This window comes from Ictalurus furcatus, chromosome 14 (genome assembly GCF_023375685.1).
Source record: "Ictalurus furcatus strain D&B chromosome 14, Billie_1.0, whole genome shotgun sequence".
Lineage (NCBI taxonomy): Eukaryota > Metazoa > Chordata > Actinopteri > Siluriformes > Ictaluridae > Ictalurus > Ictalurus furcatus.
In genome coordinates, this window is record NC_071268.1 from 22,927,825 (window position 1) to 22,938,493 (window position 10,669).

The 10,669-nt window shown below is 41.2% G+C and overlaps 1 protein-coding gene across 1 annotated transcript in view; it reads left to right on the forward strand.

Annotated features, from left to right (window-relative positions):
• Positions 1–176: 176 nt before the first annotated feature.
• The window catches only part of yars2 (tyrosyl-tRNA synthetase 2, mitochondrial), an 11,861-nt gene continuing 1,368 nt past the window's right edge, over positions 177–10,669 (forward strand). The window contains exons 1-4 of the mRNA XM_053641700.1: positions 177–1,157; positions 3,364–3,531; positions 5,586–5,741; positions 8,342–8,512. Coding sequence (XP_053497675.1) covers positions 370–1,157; positions 3,364–3,531; positions 5,586–5,741; positions 8,342–8,512 — 1,283 coding nt within the window. The 5' untranslated portion in view covers positions 177–369. The remainder of the gene's footprint in view (positions 1,158–3,363; positions 3,532–5,585; positions 5,742–8,341; positions 8,513–10,669) is intronic.

Here is a 10,669-nt window from a genome sequence, read left to right on the forward strand (position 1 = left end):
TATGCGGTCGTGTTATTGCTGATTCCTGTTATATGAATGTAAAACCTCCTGGATTCTCTAGTCTGATTTATTATTTAGGCGTTTATTACTGTTGCCTAGTGGATTTAAAAGTATCACTAGCAGTAAACAGGCAGGTTTTGCTCATGTTTCCAGCAATCAGGCTCAAAATAATTACTGTCACTGCATGGCATGTATATTCATATTTACCTGTAACAAAGAAAAATGTGTAATTCTGTAAAACTGTTTGAACATACAGCGAGTTGTGACTGATTCGATCAGAGACTGCTAGGCTGACGTATGAAAGTAGCTGAGTGAGATTTGTATCCAACAGGGAGCAGCAGTGAGCGCCTTAATGACGTCATTTCCAACATGGCGGCGTCCTGTGGCCGCAACCTGTGCAGAGGATGGCGAGGGAAAACGGGGTTTATTTTAAAAAGCCCGTCTCCGGTTTGGTTTCCGAAGGCTACCTTTCACACATCCTCAGTCGGTAGAAACGGATTTCTGTCATCGCTTCACAAACGAGGCTTTCTGAAGGAGTCTTTCCCTGAAAACGCGGCTCAGGTGAATCTTCCTCAGCTGCTGCATTCGGCCCCGCAGACCGTGTACTGCGGCTTCGACCCGACCGCCGACAGCCTGCACGCCGGCCACCTGCTGCCGCTCATCGGCCTGCTGCACTTCCGCAACGCCGGGCACCACGTGATCGCGCTGATCGGCGGAGCCACGGCGCGGATCGGCGACCCGAGCGGCAAATCCAAGGAGAGAGAGTGCCTGTCAGCCGCCGTGGTGGACAGCAATGCCAGGTCCGTGCTGGAAAGCTTGCACCGGATCTTCACCAACCACGAGCTTTACTTCTGTAGCGATCCGCAGAGACTGGGCACCGTGCGCGTGCTGAACAACGCCAGCTGGTACCGGGACTGGACCGTGGTGGAGTTTCTGGCCGAGGCGGGCCGGTATTTCCGCATGGGCACTCTGCTGAGCAGACACAGCGTGCAGTCCCGCTTAAAGAGTGCCGAGGGCATGAGTCTCAGCGAGTTCTCTTACCAGCTCTTCCAGGCCTTTGACTTCTATTACCTGCATCAGGTGCACGGCTGCAGAATACAGCTGGGGGGCACAGATCAGCTGGGGAACCTGATGTCCGGCCATGAATTCATTCACAAGTAAGAGCACAGTGCAGAAACTGCAGACATGCTCCTTCCCTCTGTCTCTCTCACTTTAGTGTGTTCAGACAAAGTCTGTGTGCTTGTAACTGTGTATGTGTATATTTCTAATATGAAAGATCAATGCTGTGGTGTTCTGTTTCCCAGTGATTATATATGTGAGCGGATTAATGACTCATATATATATATATCATTGGGGTGGATTAATGGCTGTATACAGTCTCCTCTGAAACTATTGGTACGGCGAGGTGAGTTCATTTGTTTGTGCTAGAGGTACACCAACGACATTTGGGTTTGAGATCTAAAGATGGATATGAGATTAGAGTTTAGGATTTCAGATTTGTTTCCTGGTATTTACTTCTAGACGTGTTAAACAACATAAAACACAGAACTTTTTGTCTCTGACCACACAATCTTTAGGCAAGCAAAAGTATAGGAACAGATAAGTCTTAAAGTAACTAATAATTTGGTTGCGTATCCCTTGCTTGGAATGACTGCATCAAACCAAACTGTTGGTTTCTTCTTTTGTCATGATTTTCCAGGCTTTTACCGCAGCCTCTTTCAGTTGTTGTTTGTTTCAGAGTTTCTCCCTTCTGTCTCCTCTTCAGGAGGTGAAACGCTGCTCAACTGGGTTAAGGTCTGGGGATTGACTTGGTTGGTCTAAAACCTTCCACTTTCCCCCCCTGATAAAGTCCTTTGTTGAGTTGGTAGTGTGTTTTGGATCACTGTCTTGCTGCATGATGAAGTTCCTCCTGATTTCTGTAAACTTCTGAATTCATTCTGCTGCTCCCGTCACGAGTTCCATCATCAATAAAGATTAGCGAGTCTGTTCTAGAAGCAGCCATGCAAGCCCAAGCCATGACATTACTCCACCATGCTTCACAGATGAGCTTGTATGTTTTGTATCGTGAGCAGATCCTTTCTTTCTCCACACTTTGGCCTCTCCATCACTTTGGTAAAGGTTAATCTTGGTTCCAGAACTTTTGTGGCTCATCTCTGTATTTCTTTGCAAATTCCAATCTGGCTTTCTGATTCTTACTGCTGATGAGTGGTTTTTGCATCTTGTTGTATGGCCTCTATATTTCTGCTCTTGAAGTTTTCTTCGAACGTTGTATTGTGATAACTTCACCCCTGTCCTGTGGAGGTTGTTGGTGATGTCACTGATTGTTTTGGGGGGTTTTCTTCACAGCTCTCACAATGTTTCTGCCATCAGCTGCTGTTGTTTTCCTTGGTCAACCCGTTCAGTGTCTGCTGCTCAGTAAACCAGTGGTTTCTTTCTTTTTCAGGACATTCCAAATTGTTGTATTTGCTATGCCCAATATTTCTGCAAAGCCTCTGACAGATTTTCCCTCTTTTCTCTGCATCGATATGGCTTGCTTTTCTCCCATAGACAGCTCTCTGGTCTTCATGTCGGTTTATCCTTTTTAACAACACATGTAGTCTTCAAAGGTGAAACCTAGCGTTCAGACCAAGAGTAGACCTTCAGAGCTATTAATTCATGAAACTATCAGTCTAACAGGACACACCTGGGCAACAAGAAACATCTATCAGTCACATGTTCCAATATTTTTGAAAAAATGGGTAGGTCCAAACAAAAGTTGCCATGTTCTACATTGTTTAACACATCTAGATGTCAATATGACGAAATGTAATCTAAACGTATGCGTCATATTCACCTTTTGATCTCAAAACTGCATATATGGGTGGACCAATGATTGTATATATGATCGGCCAACATGGCGTGCGCTCTCATGTACCGTGTTAATCACCTCTGAGGGTGGGAGAGAAGAAGGTGTCCGACTGCCTGTACCTACTGCGCATGCTCTTGCTCCAAGGTCATTACTACGCAGATTCTAGCCCTAATTTCCACAAGGTGGCATTTCAACCAAAAAAGTCTTGAAAACCACACAATGGGGGTAAACGTTGCAATGCTGTCCACTCATATATACAGTTATTACTATTTCCTCAGACCTCCAAAAAACAAGCCAGTAGGTAGATTGGCTATGCTAAATTTCCACTAAGTGTGAATAAGTGTGTGTGTTAATAGCTCCCTGAGGGACTCATTCATGGTGTGCCTATAACTCTGGTCCAGTGTTCTTGGGATAGGCTCTGGATCCATCGTGACCCTGACCAGGATAAAGTGCTTACTGAAGATGAATGAATGAACAAGGTCAGTGCTAACGTTTTTTCCCGCTTTTCCCTGCAGAAAGACAGGAGAGGAAGTATATGGACTGACAGTACCACTGTTGACCACCTCAATGGGAGATAAGCTGGGAAAGACTGCAGGAAATGCTGTATGGCTGAACCGGAATAAAACGTCTCCCTTTGAGTTCTACCAGTATTTCCTCAGACTGCCAGACAACAATATGGAACAGTAAGATGGTGACTTTACAAAGTTTTTGAGTTTGATCATAATCAAAGACGTCTATCCGAGAAACCTTGAAATGATGAACTTTATTATATAGCGCATGTAATGTACAGTATGATAATTATGGCTTAATCATTTTATGTGAATAGGAAAATCACCTGATGGGAACTGAGTTTTGCTTGAATACTATTTGAAAATATACTATATGGCCAAAAGTTTTTGGACACCTGACTATCACACCCATATGATTGATCTTACAGTGAAACTAATAATATAGTGTGTTATGTCAACAACAATGTTCAACCTCTTGAAGTTTTAGCATGTTCAGGTTCTCATTCTACACTAGATATAAAGTCAGGCCCATAAGTATTTGGACAGCAACAAAATTTTTGTGATTTTTTGAAACAATCAAGATGTGATTGAAGTGTAGACATTTCAGACAGGGTTTAATTTAAGGGGTTTAACAAAAAATATTGCATTAACTGTTTAGAAATTACAACCATTTTTTACATACTCCGTTTTCACAGGCTCAAAAGTAATTGGACAAACGAATGTAATTTATGATTATATGGTTTATTTTTGATACGTGGATGCAAATCCTTTGCAGTCAATGGTTGCCTGAAATCTGGAACCTTCCCTTGAGAAGTCTGGAGTTTCCTCTCTTGAGATGCATTGCCAGGCCTTTACTGCAGTTGCCTTCATTTGCTGCTTGTTTGTGGGTCTTTCTGCCTTCAGTTTTGTCTTCAGTAAGTGAAAAGCATGTGCAATTGTGTTGAGGTCAGGTGACTGATTTATGAACATTCCATTTCTTTGCCTTAAGAAGCTCTTGGGTTGCTTTTTCAATATGTTTTGGGTCCTTATCCATCTGTTCTGTGAAGTGCCATCCTGTCAGTTTTGCAGCATTTGACTGAATCTGAGCAGAAAGTATAACTCTATACACTTCAGAATTCATTCTGCTTCTTCTATCAGCAGTCACTATAATCATCAATAATCACCAGTCACCCAGCTCCACTGGCAGCTATACATGCCCATGCCATAACACTTCCTCCATCACACTGTTTGACAGATGATGTGGTATGCTTTGGATCTTCTTTTCCTTCTCTTCATCTGTCCAAAAAATCTTGCTCCAGAACTGATCAGGCTTTTCTTTAGAGGTTTTTTTTTAGCAAGTCTAATCTGGCTTTTCTGTTCTTGAGTGTTACCAGTGATTTGCATGAGGTAAACCCCCAATATTTACACTCATGAAGGTTTTTCATGATGCACAATGATACACCTACCTCCTTGAGAGAGTTCTTGGCTTGGATAGATGTTGTGAAAGGGTTTTTCTTCTCCAAGGAAAGAATTCTGCGATCATCCACTGTCTTCCTTGGTCTTCCAGGCCTTTTGGTGTTGCTGAATAAGAATAATGAGAAGAATGTACCAAACTGGAGATTTAGCCACTCCTAAAGTTTCTGCTATCTCTCTGATATGTCTGTTTTGTTTTGTTCAGCCTAGTGATGGCTTCCTTCACTTGCATCGAAACCTCTTTGGACCGCATATTAAGAGTTCCCATGAACAGCTACCAAATGCAAATTCAACACTTGGAATCAACTCTAGACCTTTTTATCTTCTTAATTTCTCATGAAAGAATGAGGAAGCAGGCCACACCTGGCCATGAAACCGCTTGCTTGTTTAATTACTTTTGAGCCTGTGAAAATGGAGGGAATATGTACAAAAAAAAAAAAATGGCTGTAACTGAAATGTTTTTTTAAAGACCTTGAATTAAAGCTGAAAGTCTACCCTTGATACACTTGATCACATCTTGATTGCTTCATTTCAAATCCATTGTGGCGTTATACAGGGGCAAAATCATGAAAATTGTGTCACTATCCAAATACTTATGGACCTGTCTGTAACTTTCTTGTTTAGTTCTCGCTGTGGTTGCTTTGGTTACTTCATTATATGCTTTAAGAACAGATGCTGAACTTTTAAGGGGTCCAGTGAAAAGCTGTAATGTTTGGAAGCTGAAATTATTTGTGTAAATGAATTTAGAGCACTAATCTGCAGTGTTTGAACCTCAGTTACCTGAAGCTGTTCACCTTCCTGCCACTGGCTGAGGTGGAGAAAGTGATGGAGCAGCAGCGGCAGGATCCAGGCAAGAGAACAGCACATAAACGGCTTGCTGCTGAGGTAACCAAGCTGGTGCATGGCAAAGAGGGGCTGGAAAGTGCCAAACGGTGAGAACCTTTCTCAATAGCAGTATATATAATAGTATTGTACGGCAGTATCACAAGTCTAGCAGGGCAAAAGCGTACACTATATTGCCAAAAGTTTGTGGACACCTGACCATCACACCCATTTGCGCTTATTGAACATCTCATTCCAGACTGAGTGCCCCAATTACTGTTATAATAACCTATTCTGGGAAGCCTTTCCAATAGATTTTCAGCCACAAGCGCGTTAGTGCGATCAAGATGGGCGAGAAGGACTGGGATGCAGTCGATGTTTCATTCCTGAAAGTGTTTAGTAGGGTTGAGGTCAGGGCTCTGTGCAGGAAACTCGAGTTCTTTCACACCAACCTTGGCAAACCATCCCTGTGTCTCAATCAGCTCCCTAGATCGTTATTCAGGGCACTGATCAGGGAGTCGGCCATTTTAGGTGCTATCTCAATCGCAAGATCCTTCCAGTGCACTAGAACATTCGCTCCTTAAAAAGTCCCACAATGCACTGCAAAAACCAGGGAGCATACATGCTCACTATGTTCCCTTACTGGACATGGCGTCATGTTTTCTGAAGCCTCTCAGCTCGAAAAAGAAAAAAAAAAGGCGGACGAACTCTCGTCTACAAATGTAAGTAGCTTGTTCTTGTTGTTGTAGCTCTCAAATGATTATTTACGCTAGCAATTTTGAACTTTATTTGACATTCTGTATACGGTTTGTTTGAGTCTAACAACTTGTAAGTGTTTAATGATTTATCTTTTTTAATCCACTAGCTCGCCTATGATCCTGCTTGACATATTATGACAAACGCGTGTGATTAAGCGAACAAATTTATATGACGCATAAAAAACGTATTTTTATGTTTTTCATTTTTGGTGACGTTTTGGAGCACAAGTACGTAGTCATGTCACCGGAAATTCAGTTCTCAGTGTCCCCATTGTGTAGTGAGCCAGGGTCCTTACACTTACACACGTAGGGAGCTTGTTGAGACATGACCCATACCTTCATGGAGCTTGCTTTGTGTACTGGGGTATTGCCATGCTGGAAAACGCTTAGGCCTCTTAGTTCCAGTGAAGGGAAATTGTAAACCTGCAGCATACAAAGACATCCTATACAATTAAGTGCAACAGACAAACTTTGAGGCAACAGTTTGGTGAAAAACCACATATGGTTGTGATGGTCAGGTGTCCACAAACCTTTGGCCATGTAGTGTATGTGTGGCAGCCTGGGAAAACATTTTGGATGTTGCTGTTACTGAGTTCTGGCAAAAAGCCAGATAAACAAAACTATGACTACGTTTTCATGGACACCAATAATCTAATTACTGAGGTTATTCTGAATAAGACAATATTCAGATTAAGGTGTTTACATAAGTCGCTTTTAGACTATTCATGTTCCTGTTTTACATGTTATAGAATGTAGATCGATTAACGGCACACGTCATTACGTCACCGCGCCACGCCGTCCGACATTCCCACCAGAATTTCACGTATCGACATACAGTTTGTCTTCGTTATGGAACCGTATACAGTTTTGTGTGTTTCGTTTTTATTTTTACGAAAGCTTCAAGTGTGGTTAATTATTTGTCATGCTATACCTGCAAATAGACGACTGCTTGAAGCCGTGGGCTGCGTCCCAAACCATGTACTTACCTACTGTATAGTAGCTGAAATACGTGTATATCGCCTACTAATACAGTAGGTAAGTACTTGGTTTCGTACGCAGCCGTGCTCTCTTGTTTACCGTCAAACGGTTGAGCACTGCCGTGTGTGTACGTGTCCTGTCGCAAAATGCGGTGAAAACTCCCACACGACGTTAATAAAACAGGAATACTCCAAATGTCTTAATTTGATTTGTGTTTACTTCGAGTATGACTTTAATCGGATTAAGGTCATCAATAATCACTGTTTACATGCAAGTTTCTCAATCAGAGTATCGTCTATATCGGGTTAACATCAGATTATTGTTGTCCATGTAATTGTATTGAATGTGGAAATGTTTTTATTTACTTTTATTTATTTATTTATTTTTAAAATCTTGTCTAGGCTGTTTTCCTGCAAAGGTCAAGTTGTATAAGGAGCCAGTTTAATAACCGCTATTGTGAATCAGTCAACCTAAAGGTGTCTAAAGCCTTGCTAGCTGAATGTTATTTCCTCACACAGTGAGTGTCAAGTTTTGATCAAGTTGTTGAACAGATATGTGTTGTAATGAAACGGATGTAAGCCTAAACAATTCAGTTTGTAAACAGATAGTGGCAGTCAAAATGTCTGTGGTGCTCCTGTATTACAGTAGGAATGGAATTTTTTAAATGTGATCGTCTCCTTTTACAATTTTAAAGGAATTTAAAATGCTATAACTTTACTTGTGGTTGTGATGTATGTAAAATAGAAACATATATTTCAGATCAGGAACTCCTGTAGATTTCCAGAACTAATATATAGCAGAAAATGTTAATTTCACCACTTGAAGGGTTTTCCCAGGCAGCTACTCATTTCCTACAAGGCATGTGAAGTCTTTTTTTTTTCCCCTCCTACCAAGGGTAATTAAGGGCAATTAATGGTGAAAATGCAGAAAATTGTAGAATCTATTTATTGTATTACTCATCTATGTGTGTCCAGATGCACCTACGCTCTGTACCACAGCAGCATCGAGGCTCTGCAGCAGATGGATGATGCTGAACTGAAGGAGTTGTTCAGAGAAGCACCATTTCAGGAGTTCTTTCTAGAGCCAGGTACCACGGTACTGGATGCCTGTCGTCGGTGCCAGGCCATTCCTGAAGGACCCAGAGGGTATGTATTAATGTTTGATGTCATATGCCATTAAACACGACAGTTTTCAGCGAAATATCTGCAAAGATGAAGCAGCAATTAAGAGCAGGAAGGCCAGATTAGACTTGCTAAAAACCTCTTTTAAAAAAAAAAGAAAAGAAAAAAAAAGCCTGCCCAGTTCTGATGCAAAATTAACTTGTACCAGAATGATGGGAAGAGAAAAGTATGGAGAAGGAAAGGAAGGGATCATGATCCAAAGCATACCACATTATCTGTCAAACATGTGGAGGAAGTGTTATGGTATGGGCATGTTTGGCTGCGAGTGGAACTGGGTCACTAGTGTTTATTGATGTGACTGCTGATAGAAGAAGCAGGATGAATTCTGAAGTGTATAGAGTTATACTTTCTGCTCAGATTCAGTCAAATGCTGTAAAACTGATAGGACGGTGCTTCACAGTACAGGCGGATAATGACCCAAAACATACCGTGAAAGCAGCCCAAGAGCTTCTTAAGGCAAATAAATTAAATGTTCTTAAACGTCCAGTGACCCAACCCGATTGAGTATGCTTTTCACTTTTTGAAGACACAACTGAAGGCAGAAAGCATTTGGTGATGTCCATGGGTTCCAGACTTCATGTAGTCATTGACTGCAAAGGATTTTATCCAAGCATTAAAAAGAATCCTAATATTTATGATTGCTAGTTTGTCCAATTACTTTTGAGCCTGTGAAAATTAAGGGTTAAATGGCTAAATGGTTAATGAAATATTCTTCTTAAATCGCTTGAAGTAAAGTTGAAAGTCTACATTTATATCACATGCTTCATTTCAAATCCATTGTGGTGGGGCAAAGAGGCAAAATTATGAAAATTGTGTTGCTGTCCAAATACTTATGGACCTGACTGTACACTTCTGGCTCACTATTAGCAGCCTGCATATGAAGTCTTACATTGTATATTGAGGCTTACGAAGGGATCAAATTAAATTTTGTTTCTGCAGAGCTGCTTTGTGACAATGTCCATTGTTAAAGGTACAATATACAGTAGTGCATAAATATGACCTAAAACAACATCAGAATTCCACACAAGTCCTAAAAGTAGATAAAGAGAACTGACTTAAACAAATGAGACAAAAATATTATACTTGGCCATTTTATTTATTGAGGAAAATGTTCCAATATTACATATCTGTGAGTTGCAAAAGTATGTGAAGCTTTGTTTTCAGTATCTGGTGTGACCACCTTGCGCAGCAATAACTGCACCTAAATGTTTCTGGTAACTGTTGATCAGTCCTGTATATCGGCTTGGAGGAATTTTAGCCCATTCCTCGGTACAGAACAGCTTCAACTCTGGGATGTTGGTGGGTTTCCTCACATGAACTACTAGCTTCAGGCCCTTCCACAACATTTCTATTGGATTAAGCTCAGGACTTTGACTTGGCCATTCCAAAATATTAACTTTATTCTTAGGGTCATTGTTTTGCTCCCACTTTCTCTTGAGATTCAGATCATGAACACATGTCCTGACATTTTTCCATTAGACTTCGCTGGTATAATTCAGAATTCATTGCTCAATCAATGATGGCAAGCCGTCCTGGCTCAGATACAGCAAAACAGGCCCAAACCATGCTACTACCAACATGTTTTACTGATGGTGTAAGGTTCTTATGATGGAATGCAGTGTTTTCCTTTCTCCAAACATAACGCTTCTCATTTAAACCAAGAAGTTATATTTTGGTCTCATCCATCCATAAAACATTTTTCCAATAGCCTTCTGGCTTGTCCATGTGATCTTTAGCAAACTGCAAAGATGTAGCAATGTTCTGCTTGGAGATCAGTGGCTTTCTCCTTGCAACCCTACCATGCACACCATTGTTGTTCAGTGTTCTCCTGATGGTGGGCTCATAGAAATTAACAGTAGCCAATGTGAGAGAGGCCTTTAGCTGCTTAGAAGTTATCCTGTGTTCCTTTGTGATCTAGTGGACTGTTTCACAGCTTACTCTTGAAGTGATCTTTGTTTTTCCCCTCTCCTGGTGAAGGTAACAATAGTCTTGAAATTCCTAATTTGTACACAATCAGTCTGACTGTGGATTGGTGGAGTCCAAACTATTTAGAGGTGTGTATGTAACCTTTTCCAGCGTGATGAACATCAACAACTCTTTTTGAGGTCCTCAAAAATCTCC